Genomic DNA, 25,151 nt, shown 5'->3' with positions numbered 1-25,151 from the left:
ATTTGTGACCCCACCTGTTCAAGATGGGTCTTAATCTGCTTGCTGGAGTCCTTTAAGGGAAAGACATTTGTAGAGAGAGCAGAGAGCTAACAGAAGCTAAGAGAGAAAGATAATGCTCCAGGAGAAGCCAGAAGAACACACAGGAGCTGAAAGAGCCATTTTGAAACCAACTCCCGAGAAAAGGGCCAGCAGATGTTGCCATACGCCTTCCCATGTGAGAGGAACCCCAGATGCCATTGGCCTTTCTTCAGACCCAAAGTATCTTTCTCTGGATGCCTTTCTTGGAGCATGGCCTTAGAACTGTAAATGTGTAACCTAAAAAATCACTTTGTAAAAGACAATCCATTTCTGATATATTTGGCAGCTTTAGCAAGCTGAAACACCGGGGATACATCCTGACAATACCATGTGCGGATGCATGTGCCATGGCCTAAGGGTGGTGGTGTTATGCGTTTTGTTTCCAGATACTTTTTGTGCTAATGACTGGAAGATCATGGAGAAGACTGAATGTAGAGACAACATGGAGGACAGTGTGCCACGGTCGCTTCTACTGATGTTGCCTTCACACCTGTTCATTGCTGCCAGGAACCCAACACCCAACACCCAACACCATCATTGTAGATGCTCAAACAGTAGTTATTCATTTGTATTAAATGTCTGATTGTTTTTATTTTTTTTAAATACAACTGTTAATCTGGCAACAATGCTCTACCTAGATGTTTCTTCCCTGGAGCTTGTCCAGTATATCTAGATTCTTGAGTGTTCCAGCAGTTCACTGTCAAAAAGCACACACCAAAAGTATAAGGCACTGCAGAATCAGCAATTATTAGTGAGAAAAGATGAAACATTTTCTTGTACTTGAAAAACATTCCTTTCCTGATCATTGAGAAATACATCAATCATGTCTCTTTCATAGGTGGGATTGTTTTGTAAGAAAATCTTTCGTAAACATAGATATATGCAGTATCTTCACATAAAGCAAAGTGACAGCAAACAAAGGCCTACAGGCCCAATTAGGCCCATTACTTATTTTTTTATAGCTTGAAGTTAAGAATGAATTTTACCTTTTAAAATAGGTGGGGGAAAAATCAAGAGAGGAATCATATTTTGTGACATGTAAAAATTATATGAAATTCAAATTTCAGTGTTCAGTTTTATTGGAACACAGTTATGGTCACTCTTCTATGTATTGTCTATGGATGCTGTTTGCATTACAGTGGTGGAATTGAGTGGTTGTGTCAGAGACATATGGCCCACAAAGCCTAATATTTCCTAGTGGTCCTTTACAGAAAAAGCTTGCTGACCCCTGATAGAGTGTAAAAGACTCTTACCTTGATGCGAACACTGTATCTGCATTCTTTTCTAAATCATCTTGGTTGTCTTATTTCACAGATTAAGAAATGGGAGACCCAAAGAGGTTTTAATCTTACTAAGACAGGGCCTGAACTAAAACCCATGGCCAAATTACTTAAGCTCTCTAAGTCTTAGTTACATCACTTAACCAAAAAATAATGTTGACCTCATACAGTTGTGGTAAAGATGAGAGCAAATAATGCATGTAAGGAGCTCAGCACACTGTCTGGTAAAAATGCTTACTTAATATTAACTATTTTAATTATGTAATTATAGCATTATTAGATTAAAATTCAGATCTTCTAATTCAGCCTAGTATCCTTTGCAATACCATAAACTGCTCACCCCCCAAACAGGGACAAGTTACAAAATCATTGATTTAAAAATATTGTTGTTGTTTTGTTAAAATTTGAGATAGTTTCCACCCATTACCCAGACATCTAATCTACTCATGTCCTCAAGTTTCTATCAGGGTGACATCATAATGACCACAGATGACCCTTTGGGAGATGGATATCACTTCCTTAGGAAGATTCTACAAACAATTTCCTCTTCTGATCTGTAAAATGAAGATAAGAATGCTCACCCTATGTAACCAGAAGCTCAAAGGAGATAGCAGATATGAAGGCACTTTGAAAAATGAAATGTCTTTACAGTAAAATTATTCCTTCATGAGGCCTTTTGTAAAAGTAGGTAATTCCAAAAAGCATTAGCAGTTCATAGGCTGTTGACAGTTTTATTATGACTTCAATATAACCTTTAAGTTCTCTTTATTTCTTGACTTAGGGAAAAGAAAACTGTATCAAGCCCAGAACTTTGGACTGAGTGTGCCAGTGATAGCAGGTGAGGGGAAATTGCCAGCACAGGGAAGTGAGCAACTGAAGAACTTTCTGAAGTTTCCTGCTAGCTGTATATCTAAGCATGATCCACCTCTGTGTCTCTCTCCTATAGGTCCCCTTTCATATACACCATTTGCTTGTATATGTATCGAATACTTCTTTTCTAGACATTTTAGCTGTCTCCCAGAAGAGAACTGAGTGGGTGGGGATCAAATTTTGGATGGAGCCTTATTTTTACTTGTTTATCAGTTTATACGTTCAATCATGAATCGTATGAATATATGTTTTAAAAATTATTTTAATGCTTTAAAAATAATGTTATTAAACTGCTACTTAACTGTGTCTAAAAGCTATTTGTTTCCATCCTTCAAACATTAAGGAATTAAGTGCCCTTCTCTATAACTACAACCCTGCAAGGAGACTCTGTCCCTTGAAATAGTTTTGTTTATCTTGAATGAGCTTTGATAGTTTGTGTTTCAAGATAGTTTGTGTTCTTTCAAAGACTTGTCCATTTTTACCTAAGATGTCATATTAATTGGTAGGAAGTTGCTCATAATATTTCCTTACTATCCTGTCAATGACTACATTATGTAAAAATGTCCCTTCTCATCTTGATATTAGAAATTTGTGTCTACTTTTTTTTCCTTCTCTGATCAGTTTTATGGAGATTTATACATTTTATTGATCTATTCAATGAAAAAGATTTTGGTTTCATTGATTCTATTTTTTCCATATTTATATTTAAACTATAAATTATTTTAGTCCTTCTGCTTGCTTTGTGTTTAATATGCTCTTCTTGATTTGAGACCTTTCTTTTTTTCTAATATAAGCACTTTAATGCTATAAGTTTCCCTCTAAGCTCTGCTTTAGCTGCATCCTCCAACCTTTGATATATTGTATTTCCCTTTTCATTCAGTACAAAATATTTTCTAATTTCCCTTATGATTTTCTCTTTGACCCATCAGTTCTTTAGAAGTTGTTTAATTTCCAAATATTTGGGGATTTAAAAAGATTTCTTACAGAGTGCATGGGTGGTTCAGTGGTAGAATGCTCACCTTTCATGCAGGAAACTGGGTACGATTCTTGGATCACGCACCCCCCCCCACAAAAAAATAAGATATCTTTCTGTTATTTATAGTTTAATTCAGTGTGGCCATGGATTATATTTTGTATGCTTTCAATCCTTTTAAGTTTTTTGAAATTTTTTGGCCCATTTGATGGTCTTTATTTATGGATTTCCCAGTGTATTTTTAAAAATGTATATTCTGCTATTGTTATGAGGGTTATTCTATAAATATTAGTCAATTTGCTTCATAGTGTTATTCATGTCTTCTATATCCTTTCTAGTTTTCTGTCTCCTTTTTCCATCTATTACTGAGGGAGGAGACCCTCAACTACAATTGAGAATTTGTCTATTTCTCCTTCTGTTTTCATCAGTTTTTGGTTCATATAATTTGAAGCTATGTTATTGAGTGAATACACCTTTAGGTTTCTTATGATCTTTTGAAATGTTCCTGTTTTTCCCTAGAATAATTTCTTATTCTTAAATCTACTTGTTCATAATACAGTCACTCAACTTTTTTTTTGATTAGTGTTGCCATGGTATATAATTTTCCATTCTTTTAACTTCTAATTTATCTGTCTTTATATCTAAATTGGGTTTTTTGTGGGCAGCATTGATTGAATCTTGCTTTTGTTATCCAATCTGATACCAAGTTCTACCTTTTTATTAGTTTTTGGACCATTTACACTTAATGTAATTATTCAAATGGTTGGGTCTAAATCTGCAATATTAATATTTGTTTTCTGTTTATTCTATCTCTAATTTGTTCCTTTCCCCCTCATTTCCTGCCTTCTTTTGAATGAACTGAATTTGCTTAATTGGCTTAATAGCTATAAATTATTTGTCTTATGCTTTTAGTGGTTGCTCTAGGGTTAGATGATGCACCTTTAGCATATGATCTACCTTCAAGTAATGTTATATCACTTCAGAGAAATGTGTAAATACTTTACAACAGTATTTTAAACTCCATTTCCCTCTTCTCATTTTTTGCATCATTGCTATTATATGCATTACTTTTATATATTTTATAAACCCATAGTATAGTATTATTTTTGTTTTAAAGAGTCAATTACCTTTTTGTTTGTTTGTTTGTTTTGGGGGGGTGCATGGTCCGGGAATCGAACCTGGGTCTCCCACATGAAAGGTAGGCATTCTAACCGCTAAACTACCCATGCACCCAAGTCAATTACCTTTTAAAGAGATCAAAAATGAGAAAAATATCTTTTACATTTACTCACATATTTATCATTTCTAATGGTCTTTCTTTTATGTATATCCAACTTTTCATCTGATGCCATTTTCCTCCAGCCTGAAGAATTTCATTTAATATTTATGGTATTGCATCTGTGGTGACAATGGATTCTCTCAGCTTTGGAAAAAGTCTTCATTTTGCCTTCATTTTAAAAGTTTTTTTGGTGGGTATAAAATTTGGGGTTAAAGGATTTTTATTCTTTTAGTACTTTAAAGATGTTGCTCAATTGTCCTCTGGCTTTTTTAGTTCCTGTGATAAGTCTGCTGTCCTTCTTTGTTTCTCCATACATAAAGTATCTTTTTCCTCTGGCTATTTTGGTGCCGATTCTTGGCTGGTAGGTGAGTAGCAAAGGGGAGGGTGCAGAGCTAAAATTAGCTCTGATCATGAGTGATCACCACTATCACCTGAGGGGCAATTAGTGTGTCAATAGATGAGATGAGAGGGCAGGGAGCTTTTACAGAGGTCAAGCCATCTTCAGGATGGTAATAAGATCTCTACTTTCTCCTTTCTCAGAGGCATCCAAATTATTTTAAAACCCTTAAGGAAGCAGTTGTTAGATTGGGGTAAGCAGGGGCTGGAGTCTGAACAAGGAAAATACTGAAAATGTGGATAATTTTATTTCTTCCAATCTGGTTGAAGACTGAGATGCTAGGTTTCTTTTTCCAAACCTAAAATAAGTTGCCTGCTCTCTTTCCATATTATTCACTTTGTCACTGAAGGCAAAGAAGATATACTTAATTGTGACCATGAAGCAATGGTCTAGAAGATGGTGTACCCCCTGGTGTCCTATGCTATGCACTCAGATTTGAATTTGGTGGATGATTCCAATAAATAAGATACTACAATCAGTAAATATAACTTCCTTTTATTTTAGATGAGACAAAAATGATGCATGATGTAAGAGACAAACTAAGTTCTTCCAATCCTCATCATAGAACACACTCTTCATTATCTATCTCCTCCCACTTGTATATACACTAAGACTTGCAGAGCCAACAAGTGAAACACCAAGGAATTCATGTCAAGGCTGAACAAAATCATGGCCAAATGCATGTGTCCAAAAGCCACGTTCTCTGGGCAACTTACTAGCTGTATGAGCTTAAGCAAGTGATTTATCTTGTCTAAGCCTCAGTCTCACCATCTTTAAAATGGCTATGTTAATGGGTTCCTACCCTAAAATATTGCTGTGAAAATGAATGAATCATGTGTGTAACACACTCAGTGTGCCTGGCACATGGCAAGAACCCCCTTCCTCCACAACGTGTTAGCTACTGTTATTATCAATTCAATCCAAATAAGCCTTAGGTATCTCTTTGGAATCCATCTGCCTCTACCCAGTAACTTTTAATTTTGGCTCTGTTACTAGCTTTGTGCCCAGAAGAAAGTTATTTAATGTTTCTGAGCCTCATTCTCCCATTGTGTAATTTGGGTTTAATAGTGATTATTTTTTAAAGTCCTTGTGAAGATTAAATATAATGTTTTTAAAGTGCTTCAAACATGTGAATGTCTTAGGTGAAGTCCTTATGGGTTGGATTTTCTTCAGTTTTAATTTAGTAAACATTGGCATATTTTGGCACTGAGCATTGCAGTACTTAAAGGTTTGCTGCATTGTAACCCAAAGAAGACAAGCTCAAAGCAGATGGGTTTGGATATAAACACAAGAGGATACTCCATCCCTGGGGCAGGACATCCGAACTCTAAAGACAATTTTTCTTTCACGACTGGTGAATATAAGAAGGTTCTTTCTGAATTATTTAATGTGGGTGGTTCAGAATTTAAATTGAATCATACTGAATTTGAGGGAATTTTTTCTACAATGCTATTGCCATGCATGAAATAAATAATCACTCTACTAGAAGTTAGCACATCTCTTCACAATAGAAACAACCTGAAAACATGTCCCTTTACTTACTTTCAACTGTAACAAATATTAAAATTGTTACATGTTTGATATAGAAGTTAACAAAACCAGATACAGAAGTGATGTTTAGATTTCCTTAACCTTTTCCCCTCCTAATCATTTTTGATTCCTCACACCTTCTCTCCTCAAGTAGACTTGAAGCTCAATGTAACCTGGAATGTGTTTTTAAATATTTTGTTTTTCCCCCCAAAATGCTTACAGTCCAATGGCATCTTACACATAATTGGGAACCTAGGAATGGTATCCGAGTGAATTTATTTGGTCTTTGGAATGATGTCTTTGGTACTGAAATTTCAGTTGAAGACTTCTAATCAATTGTTGCTCCTGACTTCTCATTAGTAACAAGATTGGGAGGGGTTTTCTTTCTTTCTGGAAGAATAAAATCAGCCTGTCCTGGTGAAAGTGAAGGAAAAGTATAATCGATGTATTTTTGAAATGCTTCCCTGGTTTCCTTTAATTCCTCTTCCAGGAAATCTTTCCGATTTGTCATAATTCCCAGTTGTTTCGCCATGGACAGCAGCTCCCCTTGAGTATTTACCAGTTTATCCATCACATTTCCAAGTGTAGCCTGATGTGTTTTCTCTGCCTCTTGAAGCACTTCCTGAACCTCTTCTTGCCTCTGCCTCTGAGCCATGCCATAGTAGATGTTCATTTCATGTTCCTTTTCCTTTATCACCTGACTCACACTCCTCTTCTGGTCCTTAATAACAGACACACCAGCCATTGTAAGTTCTTCCATGGCCTTGCTACAAAAGACAATACGAATTTATAAGTTAGAAGGATTAGCCACTAAAAGCAAAATGACTTCGTCCTACACTACAAGCATTGTGTTGCTTAAATGAGCCAGTCTGAGTCAGGCTGGTACAGATAAACCTTTGGACTGCATGAGCTGTTAACAATAAAAAAAAAGGTCTTCAGAGCAGAGAGAATGCCCTACCCTGTCCCTGCTGTGAGCCAGACTGAGGTTACAAGTCAGTGTCTAAAGGCAACTGTAGGACTTGAGTTCACCTTGGCCAGAAAAACATGAACCCAATGTGCTTAAAAATGAAGAATTGGGGGGGGCCAGAGTTCCAAACCCCTAGGGAAAGTATTCTTTTATATATAAACCCAGCTGCTTACCTTTAGCCAGAGAGGAAAATCTTCATTTTCACAGGTTAGATTTAGTCCTAATCTTGATTTCATCTAAGTACTACTCTATTGGTCTTACACTTCTTGTCTCAGAACCCCCTTCACACTCGTAAGTTACTGAGGACCTCAAAGAACTTCTTTCTATATGGGTTATATGTATGGACATTATAGGATTAGAAATTAAAAGTGAGATAGTGAAAAATATTTATCTGTTGATTCATGAAAAACAGCAATACACATACTACATGTTTACTTAATAACACACCTTTTATGAAAAATAGCTACATTTTCCAAAACAGAAAGTTGGAGAGAAGAATGGCATCATTTTACATTTTATGCCACAGTCTGGTTTAGTAAGGAAAAAAAAAAGATGGATTTTCATATTGTTTTAATCTGTTGTGTTATCACACATCATAAGCTTGTGGAAAGCATAATACTCATGAGCTAATGAGAATGAAGGGGCAAATAACATCTTAGTATTATCATGTGCCAGGCAGGCTGATGAGTGTCCTGTGCATATATTAACTCAAAGATTCCCCAAAACAAATTCTATAGCTGTGGGTAGGTGGTATATGGGAACTCTGTATTTTCCACATGTTTTTTCTGTAAACCTACTGGTCTAATAAATTGTTCTTTTTTTAATTCTTTAAGGTGGAGCTATTATAATGCCCATTTTACTGATGAGAAAATTGAGGCACAGAAAGGTTAAATGACTTGCTCAATTTATTAGTAAAACTGCCCAAACCAGCTCCATGACCCAGGGAGTCTGAATTCAAAACAAAAGCTCCTAGCCCTGTGATATACTTCCAGTGGACATCCATTGCCAGCCTGGTTTGAGCAGAATCTCTAAACAGCTGAGAATTAAAACTCTGCAAATGTTGGATTCAAATATTTATAGCTGTTAATAAAAATCCTCCTCCTTTCTCTTCCAGTCTAATACCTTTCCTAGTTTTTCTAAATTCTATTCCCTAAGATGTGATTTTCTCATATTCTCTGATTCTTTCAACTTTGACTTTCAAATCTGAAAAACTTCCTAAATCTTGAGGTAAATATCATTTGTACTTAGCCTCTCTAGCTGCTATGCTATTTCTTTCCTTCTCTTTTCCCCTGACTAGCCTACCACCATCATTAAAAAGCAGAGTTAACAATTACTGAGTACCTACTGTGTTCCAGGGACTGAGTTAAGGATTTCATATGTATTTTATCACATTTAATTTTCACAACCACTCATTGAATCTGGTACTACTTTTATGTGTTACCTATTATTATTCCCACGTAATGTGTGAGGAAATTGAGGCTAAGAGAGATTAACTGTTCAAGGTGACACAATTTAGTAAGCGGGTGAGTTCATGCCCTTAACTATTACTTGCCTCAATAGCAATGAGAGATCAATATAAATTATTGATCAGGAGACCAAAACAATTAAAGAAATGTTTTAGAATTGTTATTCTGACATCAGTGAGTGAAATGAATCCTAGTGATGAAATTTTGAAAAATAGAGGATATTATTTAAGGGTAGCAGTGGCCAAAAATTTAACCATTTTCAAAATAGTGTAGTATGTGTCCATATAATCTATAGCACTCAGTCTGACATTTTATAAAACGGGTTCTAGAGAATAAAACAGGCTGCTAAATATAAATATAATCTAATAACTCAACCGTACTAGGCAAGGCTCTGGGGAAAAAATAAAGCATGGAGAATCCATACTAACAGCAAATTTATCTTTGTTCCCTTCAGGAACTCTCTTAGCTCTCTTCACTATTTTTGGGAGACTGTTGAAATGGTTTAAGGTATATTGTTCACAGGTATAAACAAAAACATTAATGGGCGTTCCTTCCAATCTACTTGTCAAGTGAACTTTTCACTTTCCTTACATATATTGCTTAAGAACAATTCCCCATCTTCTTCTATATCCATCATTACAAATCCTGGATCTTGCCATAGTACAAAAAAGTGCTTCATTTTCCCATAGGAAATTCCTAAATTAAGAAGGGATTTCTTCTCCAAGTTCTTTCACATATCAAGAATTTGGAGTAATGTTGAATATAGCAGACAGCTTGCCTAGTTAGCCAACAATTAGCATTAATCCATTTTTTGCTCCAGCTACAGGACCATTAGCACTACTTCAATCAATACTAACCATTTTGTTTATAAGGAAAACATATTTTGATTTTCTACTTGGGACAATGTGAATCTTTTACTCTCCGATTTGACAACAGGGTCAGTGATAACCCTAACATAGGGCTGCAGGGATTGAGAGGTTCTGGTGGTGGGGTTGGGGTGGAGGGCACTCCAGAGGCCAACCTTCAGCACACATTTTTATCTGAGGAACTATTAATACTATCTATACCTTCCCTTGACTCTGCCTTATTATACCTCACACCTTCCACCTCCATGCCTGTTGGGGATTGAATGTTCAAGACTTAGCCTGTATTCTTGTGGGTGTGAACCCAATTGCAGATATGGGTTATTATTAGTTAATGCGTGGACTCATAAGCAAATAGGATCTTCCTAGATCTGATTTAGATGAAGTCAGATTGAAACAGAGTAGGTCTTAATCCAAATAACTGAAGGCCTTAAAAAGAGAGGAAATTCAGACAGTCTGAATTTTTGTTGGAAGTGGCCAGAAGTCCAAAGAAGCCAGAGAGGTGAGTGACATTACCACAATTCAGAAAATTGCTATCATCACAACACTACCAAACATAGTAGAAAGCAGGGCCTTGCCAACATCTTCATTTTGGACTTCTAGCTTTTGTAACCATGAGACCATAAATGCTTGTTGCTTAGACCAACCCCTTGTATATTATTTGTCATAGCAGCCCTGGCAAACTTTTGTTCGTGTCTGTGCTCCTTGTCTTCTCACCCTTTTCCTCTCTCACAAGCAGGATCTCCTTCCTTCTCTCTAAGGCCCAATGCAGGACAACTTCCCTTAAAAAGAAACCAATCTCACTACCCAGCCTAGCATCCTTTGCTTGATCTTCCCAGGTCTTGGAACTCTTCCAGCACCATTATGTTATTTGTACTAGTACATCCAGGTTTGCTCCTATGGGACTTCACGTCATGTTGAGGAAGGGCCCTTATTTCTCTGTACTAGAGCGTCAGTGCCACAGCCACAGAAGGCAGTGGATAAGTGGTAGTGAAGTAGACATGTTCTCTAGATAACTAACTCAAGTAACACCTCTACCTGTGGAGCACAGTCACAGAATGGAAGGTCACAGATTTGTTGTTTAAAGACTGGAATTCACGTCTTCTTCATGTGACCTTTAGTGGGTTGCTTAATCTCTCTGTATAACTCAGAGTCTTCACTGAAGGTATCAAGGGTGATAGAATCCCTCAGGAAGGGGTATGAGGATTAAATGAGGAGTATACAAAGGGCTTTGCATTTGCCAGGTGTTGAATAAAGGGTAGCTGTCATTAGGAATTATAGCCATGACTACAGAAATTCCTTTGCAGCCATGCCTTTGCCTTGGGTTAGAAAACACTTGGAAACTTTCCTGTAGAGAATTTTTTTTAACTTCTAGAGAAAGAGTCCATTGTCTCCTACGTAAGCTGTTTAGAATTTAATCACCTCAATCTACAAAAAAGTTTTCTGTGTCTTTAATAACTTTCTCATAATATGTAAGTGTTCTGAGTCCTTATATCTTAGATGAAAGTTTATAGCCAAATAAAAGAGCTACAGTAAATTCTAAGCAGTGGTTCTTTCCATATATTAGTTTCTGCAAATATTCTAAAAAAATTCTGGTATTGACAATGTTTAGACATAGGATGAGGTGTGCTGCAGGAGGGTCAACTGACTGGAACCAGTTTGAGCCACTTGAGCACCAAGTATTTAAAGTATACCTTCCATGCACCTAGCTCTCTTCTGGGCACTTGGGACACATCAGTGAACAGAATGGACATTCAAACTGGATACACTTAACAGACACGGCTGCTCTCTAATCTTAGTCTGATGATCCAATAAAATGTGACCATTGAAAGCCCTCCATTCAAATGTCATGAGGAAAGTCCAGAATGGCAAAAGCAATGGAGTGGTGGAGCAGGAGACAGCAGAGGTTCCAAATGAAGAGAAGAACTGCAGACAGGCAGGGGAAGAGGAGAAGGGAGAAGAGGTTGCTGCACTAGACCACAGCTCATTTGAGAGTTTTATCACCTTCTCCAGCCACCACTGAAATACTCCTTCACTGCCTTCCTTAATCTCCCTAATGATTCATAGTCTATGCACAAAGGGACACATCACTGAAACTGCCACAGCTGTAGCCCTCCTTCTTATTGATCTTCTCCTCTTGTAGGATTGTATCTTTGGCCCTTCTCTACACAGTCCCAAGGAGGAGGATTTTACCTGTTAATTACAAATGAATGGATGTTTGTTAACTAAGCAGAAAAGCAGAAAGGAGGAGCCCACACCAGGAGGCTACACTGGGAGGTTTTAGTCTTGGTTCTGCTGCTGCAGCTGAACGATCTTGGGCAGGTCACTTAACATCTGGAAATTGCAATTTTCTCTAGGACCTTATAAGTCCTAATTGCTCTGACTGATACCTGGTGAAAACTGGTTGGATCCATCAAATTACCTATATACATAAATGATTACCTTGGTATTCTTAAAATATATATGTGTATGATCTGATTTATGTAAAATGATTTGTGATCATGCACATATATATGGCTGGGACACCAAAAGGGCATGGAAAGATAAAGACCTCATAATTTAAAATAATTATCTCTGGCAGGGAGGGAGAAGGGAAGCAATGAGTCAGAACTTGCAATTTTTCCTCTATATATTTCCATAAAGGCAACTTCTTTTACAGCATGTGTTACTTACATAATAAGAAAAAGACCAAAAACGTAAAGCATCCACAACAGTATTAATCTAGGCTAGAGAATGTGAAGGTTGACTTTTATATGTTTATGGAGGAATGTTTCTTGAGTCCTTTCCTCAACCTTTCAAACGTGGTTATATAGAATGACAGATGCAATAGTCCTTCTTAGAGGGGCAGAAGCAGGAGACCCGCTCGGGGAAGAGCACATGGGAGCTTCAGAAGAATTGACAATTTTCAACCACATTTTAAGCCATATATATACATATTCTAGAATATATTCTATTTTCTATGTTTTATATATTCCAATATAGAAATGTAGAGACACAAAAACTGGGCAATATCCGCATAAATATCTTAACCTTATCCCTTTATTCAATTTGATTTTTTTTGAGGGGGGGTGGCATGCATAGTCTGAGAATTGAACTGGGGTCTCCTATGTGGAAGGCGAGCATTGTACGCCGAACCACCTGTGCACCCCTACAATTTGATTTTATAGAGTAAAATACTAATTTGCAAGCGTGTTCTCTGGGATACCTTTTTTGAGCCTGGATTGCTTCCTGGGCAATCTTTCTTTCCTCAGCCCTGGCTTCCTCCACAGCCTGGACCTTCTCCCTGTGGCACTCCATCATAATCCTTTGGATTCTATGGACCATGCGCTGTTCTGCAGCCAAGTTTTCTCTCCTCATTTCATCTTGCATGTTTTGATGCATCTCTATCTTGGCTTGAATGGCTGCTTCCTTAAACAAAATGAAAACTAAGTTTAGATATTACTGCTTTGATGTTCAAATTTGAAAACTAAGAGGTTATTTAAATCATCATGCATGTAGATGATGGAATACACATCTGTTAACACTGATGATTTAAAAGAAAACTGTGATCAACATGGAAAACTTTCATTTATATGATGGTAGGTATAACCAGAAAGATGCAAACCATGTAGCATAAATATGCACGTAGATAATATCAGAAGAGAATATGCAAAAAGAAAAGAGTTGGTTTGAAGGGGTAAAGGCCTTTTTTTCTTGATGGTCCAAATATCCATCTTTATGCATAATGAGAAACACAAAATAAGATTCTGCCTTAGAAATCAGTCCTAGAATGACAGAAATAATTACTATGCCTCCTGAGTGTCCTAGGTAGGAAAGAACAGAGGCTCTGGCAAAAAAAACAGTTGTACATTATTCACAGTCACAGGAATCTGCCTTCCAGTCCACCTAGTCAGTCAAGCATTCCAGCTCTGTATTAGTGTTGAGGGGACATTCCTTTTTCATGGAAGAGATAGGAGCAGGTGCCCCATTGCTCTGGGGTAGGAGAACCTGGCTTGAGGAAAACAGACGCACACATAGTCCTATAGCAAAGCCTTGCTGCCACTTTGGAAATGCTTAACCTCCTCCATGGTATGCCAGGCACTCAGCTAGGCCCACATGACACAAACACGAGAAGGCTGGGATCTGACTTCAAGGCACTTGCTGTCAGGTGGAGACCAACAACTTAGCCATGCAATAAGTGTTGTAATCGAAATACATGTGAGAAAGGAGGAACAATTAATTCTGTTCCGGAGTTTCAGATTTTTCATTTGAAGGTAAGTTTTTTTTCTATTTTAGGGAAGACATTGAGAGAACATAAAGGAATCATATTATATCACAATAAATTAGTGGAAGGACTAGGAACAGAAGCTAGAATTCTCAACTTCCAGTTTCTCACTTCATTGCTGGCTGTGATACTGGGGCCTTTCAAGAGACTTACCAATTTATTTTCATTCCAGAAACACTGTACAGTATTTTAGGATGGTACAGTGGTTTTCTTTCTTGTTTTTTAAAATGGTTGCAGAATCTCTTTTTCGAGTGAAATCTTATCCAGAAATGGAAATAAATAAAACCAATAGAAGTAGAAGTCTCCTGGCTGAAAGTTGCTCAGACCACTTCACCCACCACCAGAACTTTCTGTGAGAGCTTCTGAGAACCAGCTCCATTCACAGCATATACTGAGAGCATCCCTAGCTGAAGCTGAAAGTCAAGCAAGTTCTTGCTTTTAGCAACAAAAAATATTCATTAGACAAACTTTGGCTTTTTCAAGAGAAGGAAAGTCTTCAACTTTTCATTTTGGCTAGTCTGAGGGTAAAAAATAAAACATGAAATAGGTAACAGAAACCAACTTTGAGATTTCCTCTATAATGACCACAGTTCATGTATTTAGAAAACCTCTTTAGGAAAGCATTGGCAATTTAGAAAAGCTAGCAGAAAGCTTTATCCCATAAAGCACTAAAACTTTTTGATAATAGTTTCAATGGTCTTTAACACTTACCTGATTCATAAAAAGTTTACCTGAGTCATAAAATGATAGTGAACACAATTTAACATTTTCTTCATGAGACAGGCTGATTATACTAAAAATTGTACTGCATGTAACAATGGTACAAGTTCTTAAGGCCATTTGGCTCTGCCATAAATGACCCCAGACCGATATGCTTTTGGGGATGTGGAATCTGCTTTTTATAATTTACTTGTTCTCCCCATGCCACTTGGCTGTGGAATTTCTGTTTTAACAACAGTCAGCATTTGATCTATTTTGGATTTGGAAAATAAAGCAACCAAGCCTGTTAGGTTCAGGTTGCCAAGAAAGTGTAAATAACATTTGAATAGGGTATGGAGAGGTTCTGCCTGAGTTTTTATCTTGAAGTCAGAAGACTTTGACTTCTTAGGGAACATTTAAACCTATTTCTGGGTTTTCAATGATCTCAATAATTGAGGTTGCAGGGAATTGAGCTTTAGACAAATTAAATATTATCATAACTGTTCTAGTTTGCTAGCTGCTGGAATGCAGTATACCAGAAATGGAATGGCTTTTAAAAGGGGGAATTTAATAAGTTGCTAGTTTACAGTTCTAAGGCTGAGAAAATGTCGCAATTAAAACAAGTGTGTAGAAATGTCCGATTTAAGGCATTCAGGGAAAGATACCTTGGTTCAAGAAAGCCGATGATATTCAACATTTCTCTCTCAGCTGGAAGGGCACATGGTGAACATGGCAGCATCTGCTGGCTTTCTTGTGGCTCTACCAAAAGGGACTCTCTCCAAAATAGTTCCTATTTTAAAGGATTCCAGTTAGAAACTCCACCTTCAATGGGGGGAGACACACCTCCATGGAAATCATCTAATCAAAAATTACCACCCTCAATTGGGTGGGTCACATCTCCATGGGAATAATCAAAATGCTCCCACCCAGCAATACTGAATGAGGATTAAAGAGTCAACATATCTCTTTGACTCACAGTATTTAGAAATGACATTCCAGCTCTTTATTTTTCCTATTTTTTGAATAATTATCAAAATTTTTATTTTGTGATTTAGTCCTACTTTTTAATGTATTAAATCCAATCTAGAGATATGTCTATTAACTATTGTAATTTTGAAGTGGTGAATAAGTATAAACAATATTTCAAGATCTGTTTTAGTTTCCTTAGCTACTTAAAGCAAATACCATCAAATGGTTCAGCTTGGACAATGGGAATTTATTAGCTTACAGTTTTGAGGCCAAGAGAATCAAGGCATAATCAAGGTGATTCATTCTTCCCAAAGACTGGCTGCTGGTGATCCTTGGCTCCTCGGCCACATGCCAAGGCACATGGCAGCATTGCCAGCTCTTTATTTTTGCTGGATTCCAAACTAGGCTTCAGAATATTAAACTCAGTCCCTCTTTTTCTAAAACAACAACAAAAACTTTACTTTAAAATACTTTCAGACAAACAGGAGTTTTCCATGCAAAGAACTCCAACATAGCCCCATCCCTCCATATATCCTGATACACACATTTTAATATTTGCCATACCATTCTTTCTATCTACCCATCTATCCATTAATCTATCTGTCTGTCTGTATATCCATTTATCAACCCATTTTCTGAATATTTGAGTGCTGCATATATCATGCACCTTGAACACTTAATATTGCATGTACATTTCCAAAGAATAAGGATATTCACTTATGTAACCACCTTAAAAGCAGTTATCATGTTCAGGAAATTTAACATTGATATAAGGCTTATAATCAATATTCCAATTTTTTTCATATGTCCCAAGTATGCCCTTTTGAGCCCTTTCTCCTCCATTTTTAGAGCCTGTCCAGGATGATATATTGCATTTAATTGTCATTGTTTCTTTAGTTGTTCTTTCTTATTTTTTAAACTGTGGGAACATGTATGCAGCATAAACTATCCCATCTCAACCACTCCTAAGCATACCATTCAGTGGGATTAATCACATTCACAATATTATGTTATCCTCACCATCATCCATTACCAAACATCATCAGAAACCAGAAGAGAAGGGAGAGGCCAGGAGATGTGCCATGTACTTGCCCTATAACAAGTTAAGGACCAAGGATTGCCAGCAGCCAGCCTCAGAATGCCACAGTCTTGGGGAGAAAGCATCACCTTGATGATGCCTTGATTTGGACTTTTTTTCCTGGCCTCAAAATTGTAAGCAAATAAATAAATTCTCATTGTTTAAAGTGACCCATTGCACGGTATTTGCTTGAGTAGCCAAGGAAGCTAAAAGCATTATCCAATGGTCTCTACATATGAGAATTTAATATTTGGTGTTCTAGAAGAACTTGGTTTTCTGCTGTAGATTACACTTTAATATGTATAAGAATCAACCAAGCTACTAGTTTAAAAGCTGCAAGTAATTCTGAATCTGTAAGTTAAGTTGGGGCCCAGGAATTTGCATGCTAAGCCACCCAGGTGAGTAGATTCTGAGGCAGATGGTTCACAGACATCCCCTGAAAATCAGTTCTGATGTCTATGTCTATGGGCATTGTAATTGAAATAACAACCCTGCAAATCACTCTTGGACAAATAACTCCTTCAGATAAAAGAAAAATTCCTGAGATTGTGGTTTAGGAGTAAATTCCAAAACCCTAGACAATATTTCAGGATGATCTAACTTTTCCCCTATAAATTTTCTTGAGTTCTCTCTTTGCAGAATTGGAAAAGCCAATCGTTAAATTTATATGGAAGGGCACGGGACCCCAAATTGCCAAAAACATCATGAAAAACAAGAATGAAGTTGGAGGACTCACTTCTGATCTTAAAACTTATTATAAAGCCCCAGTAATCAAAACTGCATGGCATTAGCCCAAGGACAGACATTAGGGTTCAGAAACCAACTCTCACATTTATGGCCAACGAATTTTTGACAAGGTGGCAAAGACCACTCAACTGGGAAAGAATAGTCTCTTCAGCAAATAGTGCTGGGAAAACTGGATCTCCATTTGTAAAAAAAAAAAAAAAAAAAAAAAAAAAAAAAAACTCCTGCTTCATACCACACACAGAAAATAAACTGAAAATGGAGCAAACACCTAAATATAAGAGCCAGAGCTATCAAACTCCTAGAAGAAACTATAGGGAAGCATCTTCAGGACCTTGTGTTAGGTGATGGTTTCTTAAAATCCATGGAGTTACACTATGCAAAAACAAGGGACTATAGTTACTAGTACACTTATAAAAATATGCTTTCATAAATTTAGTAGATTACAATGCTAGTGGTCAATGAAAGGGAGGGGCAAGGGGTATGGTATGTATGAATTTTTTCTGGTTTTTTAAATTTCTTTTTCTGAATTGATGCAAATGTTCTAAGAAATGATCATGATGATGAATATACAACTATGTGTGATTTTGTGAATTACTGATTATATATGTAGAATGGAATTATCATATGTTAAGAATGCTAGTGTTTGTTGTTATATTTTTTAAAAATTATTGAATAAAAAATATGCTTTCATAATTGTAACAAATGTTCCTCATCAATGCAAGTATCAATAATAGGGTGGTAAATGAAAATCTTGTGTTTTATTCATAATTCTTCTATAAACCCATAACTTCTCTAATAAAGAAAAAAAAGATAACATGCTAGTATAAAACCTGTAAATCTTTCTGATGTTCTTCTTCCAGAATCTGAAGTTGAATTTTATGTTGGTCATTTGCTTCTTTAAGTGCTTTTTCCACTGCTTGTTTTTGGAGTTCTTTAGCCTTTGAAAGAAAGAGTCCATTTACCTGTTAAAACTGGGAAATAACATTGTTCTAAGCACTTTGGCTTATCCTGCTCTCAAGAAATTTCGTTCTCTTTAAAAAATCATTTATGTCATTCTATTTGTGCTGGAAGAAGTGGGGCTGGGAGATTGAGGCTTTGCTTCTAAGGTGTCTGGGATCCCACTGTGAGCCCTGATTCTTCCAAATTGGTGCTAAGACACTTAGCAGTCACATGGGCAAGTTATCAAAGATTTTGGAGAGAGGAAAAGGGGATGGAAGGGGAATGGACCATGGTGAAGCATTTGGGAAAAACAGGCACTTAGTTTGGAGATATTAAATGCTGCACAAGTGGTCTACCTAGTCAATGTTAAGCCATAATAAATGATTTTCAACAGGGATTCCTCTTAGTTCCTTTTTGTTTGTTTTGGTTTTAAATGAGTATAAAAGTAGCAGGAATGACCCATCCAGATGGAACAACTTGGAAGGAAGTTTTTGATGGTGCATTCTTACTAAGCACCTACTCTGTGCAACTGCGCCAGGCACAGTATTTCATTAGACGTCTCAAGAATCCTACAAAGTGGGTATGATTATCCCACTCTGTAAATATTGATTTTTTTATAAATAATACATAATTATTATTATTTTACAGTCAAAGAAGCTGAGACTATGGAGAAGGCTGAGGAAATTGCCCACGGATCCACAGCTGGCCTGGATTCAAAGTCAGTTCCGACTTTGTATTCTGTGCGTGTAGTTATATGCTCTATTATTGTCTGGGGCGTGTCAAAAAAGTGAAAGGACTGTAAAGATGCATTTTAGGTTGATTTCTAACTTCTTTTACCTGAGCCCATACTTCATCTTTTGCTTTTGCAATACGTTCGTTGAGTACAGCCTCTTGAAATTTCTCTTCTTTACTCTGAATATTTGCCCCAATATCTGCATATTTGAAGAGAAACAATCACAGATATCCACAGACTGTTTCCTGGTTTTTCTTTTCACCAATATCTAGCTATTTATTAGGACTATTTAAGATATATATCCCTTTAGGAGGCATCAGTTTTTTTTTTTTTAAGGCATTGAAAAGGGTAAGTTTTTCCCTGATTAGGAATGAACTCACAGCATTCTTAGGTCTGGACAGAGTCAACCGCTCCCCTCATTGCACTCAGTCCATACAGCAGGTAACTAGGAAGTAAAGCAAAATGAATGCCCTGCAGAAAGGTGACATATTTTGTACACCTAAGTAGAAAGGTGACTGAATATGCAAGAGATGTTAACACATTATACAGCTCCTCTCTCTCTGCCCCTATCAGGCATTGGTGCCACTTCCATCAGCTCAGTATTAGAAAGGCTTCTGTAATAGGTTATATGCCTTGACTTGGTGTGTAGTACTTATAATAGGGGTAATAGTTGCAATAGTAACATTTTAATTTAGCCCTTCTCTGAAATGATTTCATTTGATTTCCACATAGTATTCACAGCAACATTTTTTTTTTCTTGGTATGCTGTATGGCAAGGGTCACATTTCATTCTTTTTTCACGTGAGTATCCCATTATTGTAGCACCAATTGTTGAATTTTTTTTGTTTGTTTGTGGATTTTTTTGGGGGGGGGGGCAGGGGCAGGGCATGGAAGTGCATGGTCTGGGAGTCAAACCCAGGTCTCCCAGCATGGCAGGCAAGAATTCTACCACTGAACTACCCTGGCACCCCCCACAGTAACATTTTAATTGCACACTTCTCTGTCAATGTCCTTATTTAATTTCTAGAAAACAATATTCACATAATAATAACCTCCCTAGCTAGACAGGGAAATAAAGCCGAGAGAGGTTGGAGGACTATCCTATATCACATAGCTGGAGACAGGGCCAGGCCTAGAGTGGAGAAGTAAGCTCTCTGAGCTGGGCTCTGAGGGTTCCTCTTTTTCCTGCCAAAGTGGATCGTCAGAGGCAGCTCAAGAACTTTATGGAATTCCAATTCCCCTTGGAATGCTGAAGCCCACACACAGTGTTCTTTCTCTCCAATCTAATCTCTTATCTTCATTCCATTCATTTCTCACATCCTATATTTCTTGTTAACTATTCATATGATTAAGTCTTGATGATCAACTCCCTGAAATTAGAGTCCACATCTAATACTGTAGTATATCGCCCATGATGCCTTGCTTGGTGAGTTTTGTGGATGTCTGTTTGCCCAGCATCTCTTCTCTCCCTCTGTTAGCAGGACCATTTCTCTGAAGAACTTCCCTCCATCAGTTCAGGTTGTTCTCGTGGGACTGTCAATCACAGCACCCAACCTCCTCGGTCTATCACATTATTCCTATCCCCCAGGCCACTCTAATTAGCCCAGAATTAGGCACATGCTCAAGCCTAGCCAACCAGGCTCTTCCCAAGGATTTTGTATAAGGATATAAAGAGAAGACAGCTCTTTTTCCTTTGGAATTTCTAAGCTGGAGGTAATAGAGCTGTATGGGCTCAAATCCCCTCCTTTCCCTGCTGCTGGAGGAAGTTGGGTATAATAGTAAGCAATTAGGCCACAAAGTAAGTAAGCATGGACTGATTGAAGGCCCTTGAAGTCCTTGAGTTCAGATGCCCCTTGGATTTTTTTTTTTTTTTGGCCCCTTGGATTTTGATGTTAAAAGCCAAGAAATTCCCCTTTATGCATAGTCCAATCTGAGCTGTGTTTCTGTCACCTGCAACTGGAAGTACATATTTGGTGGTAATGATTAAGAGTCTTTGCTATTAGCTGATCAGTGAATCTGAACACAGGGCTGTGAGTACTATGGTATAGATGGGCATATACTGCATAGGCTCAAGATTGTGCGGATATAATTGTGAAAGATATTCTAGGAAGAAATGTGACTAAGCATGGACCATCAACATGCTGAACTTTGTAACTGTAAAATGTGATACAAGGGTAGAATTTTATATACTTAACCTTTTATATCATTTTTCAGCATATTATTTTATATGTTTAAATCCCATCACTTTACTTGATAGTATAATAGGATCCCTGCAGAGATTTTTAAAAACACACATGCTGAAAAAGGTACACATTACTGATACAAACAACAACATGAACGGATCTCAAGGGTTTTAAGTTTAGTAGAAAAAACCAGTCTCCCAATGGTTACATCCTGCATGATTCTGTTCTTATATTATTCTTAAAGTGAAAAATTACAGTGACAGAAAACAGATTAATGGATAGCAGGGGTTAGGGTTAGGGGGAAGAGGGTGATAAAATAAGGAAATATTTTTGTGGTGATGGAATAGTTCTATGTCCTGATTGTGGTGATAGTTATATGAATCTACACATGATAAATTTCATAAAACTATACCAAGGGGGAAAAAAGAGTACATGCAGTAAGGTCTGTACCTAAGTTAATAGTGTGGTTCCAATGCCAATTTCCTGGCTTTGACAATGAACAATGGTTGTATAAGATATCATCAATGGGAGAAGTTGGATGGATGTACATGGGAACTCGGTTCTATCTTTGAAACTCATGAGTCTTAAACTATTTCAAAATAGAAAGTTATTAAAATGTGTACCAAAAGGGGGAAAAAAAAAGAACAACAACATATGCTGAGGCCCCACTCCAGAGTTTCTAATTTAGAGGGTCTGTGTTGGATTTATATTAAATCCAGCAGATCTGTGCTTGGATATTTGTATAAAAAACAATTTTTTAAAAAAAATTTCCCTCTATCGGGGTTGAGAACTATTGCCCTAAGAATACTCTCTAGATATTATACCCATGCTTTAGAATTTACTTATAAAGAACAGAGAGTACATTTAAGCCATTTGACCTAAAATAGCTCCATGATAAATACAGGCCATTAACTATAAAGGATTTTTCTTTAACTAGTTAGATTTAATTTATCCACTTAATGTTTGGAGTCAGGAATTCTATAAGGAATAAAAAATCAATAAAGGTACATCTAAAAATAGAGATACATTGTTTCGGGCATAAAAAGTCAAATCACTTGAGAGAGTATAATTTATAATTAATAATTAATACTAAACATTTACAAAAGTTAAAATAATTTTTGATATTGAAAGATTTTTAGAGGGTAATTCCAATCTGATCTACCCCATATATATATATATATATATATATATACACATTTTCAAAACACCCTTCACTCTCTAGCTTACCAAATTTTTAAAGATCACAAGTAAAATCAAATAACTAGTAGTTTACCATGTCAAAGGAAGAGAGAAGCATTTGAGAGTCCTTAGGAAAATATTTATAAGGCTCAAAGTCAGATGGAAAACTCTGATGGTAACAAAGGAGAGGACATGTAATTACAGTTTGATTTGTTTATTAGAGATACGTATATAGTAAATATTTTTAAATTATCTGTGTGTTTCTTTTTATATCAACAGCTACAAATTAAAGGTTATAGTTTCTTTAACCCATTTATTAGGGTATTGTTTAGAAATATTTCCTCTCCTTTATGTATAGAAGGTACCCAAATATGGGAAAAGGAGTAAAGAACTAAAATTAATTGTCTATTAGGTACCATGCTTTATAATAGGTACAACTATTTCATTAAAGCCTCACAACAACCTGCAAGGTAGGCATTAATATCCCTATTTACATATAAGAAACAGAGTAAAAGGCTAAGTACCCTGCCCAAGGCACACAACTGGTAAGTAGAGAAGCTGGGATTCCAACCTATATTATTATGCCAAATAGATGCCCCCATGAGGAAAGCAACTTTGATTCCAGAAGAGCTGAGAAAAGCCCATATAATAAGAATGACACAGAATGCAACTAAATGTTAGAACAAAGGAAAACAGGAAAGTCACTTACCCAGTATATCTTTGTGAGTGTAAAATCGTGTCTTAAATGGCTTGTATTCATGGATCCGTTTGAAGGTTTCCCCAATAGGGGCTGGTGGAATTATTTTATTACAGACAGCACAGCAAACAAAATTTGTGTAATTTGGATTTCTGATCATCGTGAAATTTAGGATTTCTTCCACTATGTACAGTTAAAATATTCTTAGAATCAGAAAAAGCTGTTTTAAGAAAAGCTGGAAGTTTAAGGACACTAAAAGAGGTTCAACATTTTAGGACAGTGCTAGATGCTGGTAGGGATGAAATGATTTGCCATAATTAGGTAGTAGTCATGTACCCATGTGCCTAACGTTAAAGAACGGCCTTGAAAGCCTCTGCCACATAAGGTATGAGTGCTGGGAAGACTTAAGAAAGTACTCCCTCCCAGACTCTAACATCAAGTTGTTAACTTAGCAACTGTTGCTAGGTAAGACAAGCTTTGCTCACAAAAGCAACTTGAAATAATGACAAAAGGGAGCATGGTGCAGGTTTTCAGTTTCCCAGATGCTTTTTTTTAATGAGCTACTTCAGGAATTTTAAGACCAGTAGTGCAGAGTTTAATTTTTTTATGTTATTAACAAATGTACATTTTAGTGCCATGTCAATAAAACTGGGAGAGATCACAGCATTTTAAGGGAAAATTTACTTTTATTACCTTAACACTTGAAATTAAGCCTGGGTTAAAAAAATTTACACTTCATTTGTTCCTACAATTTTAGAAAAACAGCCTTGGAAATTCTGCATCTCACAAATATCTGTACAACTGGTTAACCTACTAACTGAAAAAAAATTTTTAATTGCTTTACTATATTCCCAGCAGGACTGATTTCATAGTGTATGACTGCCATCAATGAGGTTAATTTTAATAGAATGCCCACAGGGATCTGATCTAAGTGTGCCACAAAAGTTACCCTATAATTTCTTCATGAGTTGTGACGTTGACTCAGATGGTCTGATAACTGCTTAAGACCTCTACCAAATGGCACCAGATTTGACTTCAAAAGGGTTAACTGGGACTGGGAGAAGATTGAAGATGAATTACTACCGAGAACTGAGACTACTGCAGCCACACAGATTAACAATATGGACTCAGAACTGAGGCCACCTGTGCCAACATGACTCTCCTGGGCTTTCCCAGGGAGTAGTGTGACCAACTTGTCCTGGTTTGCCTGGCACTTTACCCAGGTTTAAACTTGAAAGTCCTGCATCCCTCAGTGCTGGGCAATCTGGGACAGTTAGTCACCCTATAGATGATACGGCTGTAAACAAATACCTTCACTGTTTGCTTCAGGAAATTCCTGAAAAACAATTTATCAAAGAGTTTGCTCACCTGGCTAAACAGCTCTTCTATCAGAACAACAGACTTCTCCTGAGGCCAAAAAGATAGCATATTATACCAGTCTACTTACCAAAAACTTGCTTGAAGACCTAATCTGTCATGAATTTTGCCCAATCTCAATCATATCCCTCCACTGAAAGAACCTCTTTGACCCATATCAGCCCAGATTTTAAAACATTGGGACTGTCTTCCCCTGACCACCTCCCTCTGAGATACATTCTCACATTTGTCGAAGTGGCATACTTTGACAATTCTTTAAATTAAGTATTCTTTAATTGATAATTGGTAATTTGATTGATAAATTGATAATTCTTTAAATTAAAATATACCTCAGGACAACAGGTATATTAAACTTAGTTTTGTTTGATCAACAGGTTGTATCGATGGTCTTTTGGGGAAGTGGATAACTAATAATTTCTGCATAATTTTGTTTCAAAATACAGGAATGTTTCTGTATTGAAGACTTAGACTTCTTTTGTTGTGGCTGTTTACTCAGTAGGTGGATGTTTATACATAGAGGCAGTATGGTTATGGTGAAAAGATCACTAGACTTTAGAGCAAGGAGATCCATGTTCCAGCCTTG

General features: G+C 36.8%; 1 protein-coding gene across 2 annotated transcripts; it reads right to left on the bottom strand.

Annotated features, from left to right (window-relative positions):
* Nucleotides 1–6,666: 6,666 nt before the first annotated feature.
* C5H6orf163 (chromosome 5 C6orf163 homolog) lies at nucleotides 6,667–23,650 on the bottom strand. Of its 2 annotated transcripts, XM_077162376.1 has the most exons (5): nucleotides 23,204–23,650; nucleotides 19,237–19,331; nucleotides 18,291–18,398; nucleotides 12,909–13,111; nucleotides 6,667–7,174 (listed from the first exon to the last, which is right to left on the bottom strand). In XM_077162376.1, exons 1-5 carry the CDS (start codon nucleotides 23,349–23,351, stop codon nucleotides 6,736–6,738), a joined length of 993 nt encoding a protein of 330 aa, XP_077018491.1. In that variant the 5' UTR covers nucleotides 23,352–23,650; the 3' UTR covers nucleotides 6,667–6,735. The 2 variants fall into 2 exon arrangements, with proteins under 2 accessions (XP_077018491.1, XP_077018493.1); XM_077162378.1 differs by lacking the exon at nucleotides 19,237–19,331 and having other exon boundaries at nucleotides 23,204–23,316.
* Between the last annotated feature and the right edge of the window lie 1,501 nt (nucleotides 23,651–25,151).

Source organism: Tamandua tetradactyla, chromosome 5 (genome assembly GCF_023851605.1).
Source record: "Tamandua tetradactyla isolate mTamTet1 chromosome 5, mTamTet1.pri, whole genome shotgun sequence".
In the NCBI taxonomy this organism is placed as follows: domain Eukaryota; kingdom Metazoa; phylum Chordata; class Mammalia; order Pilosa; family Myrmecophagidae; genus Tamandua; species Tamandua tetradactyla.
This window is presented reverse-complemented; position numbering and strand designations above follow the sequence as displayed.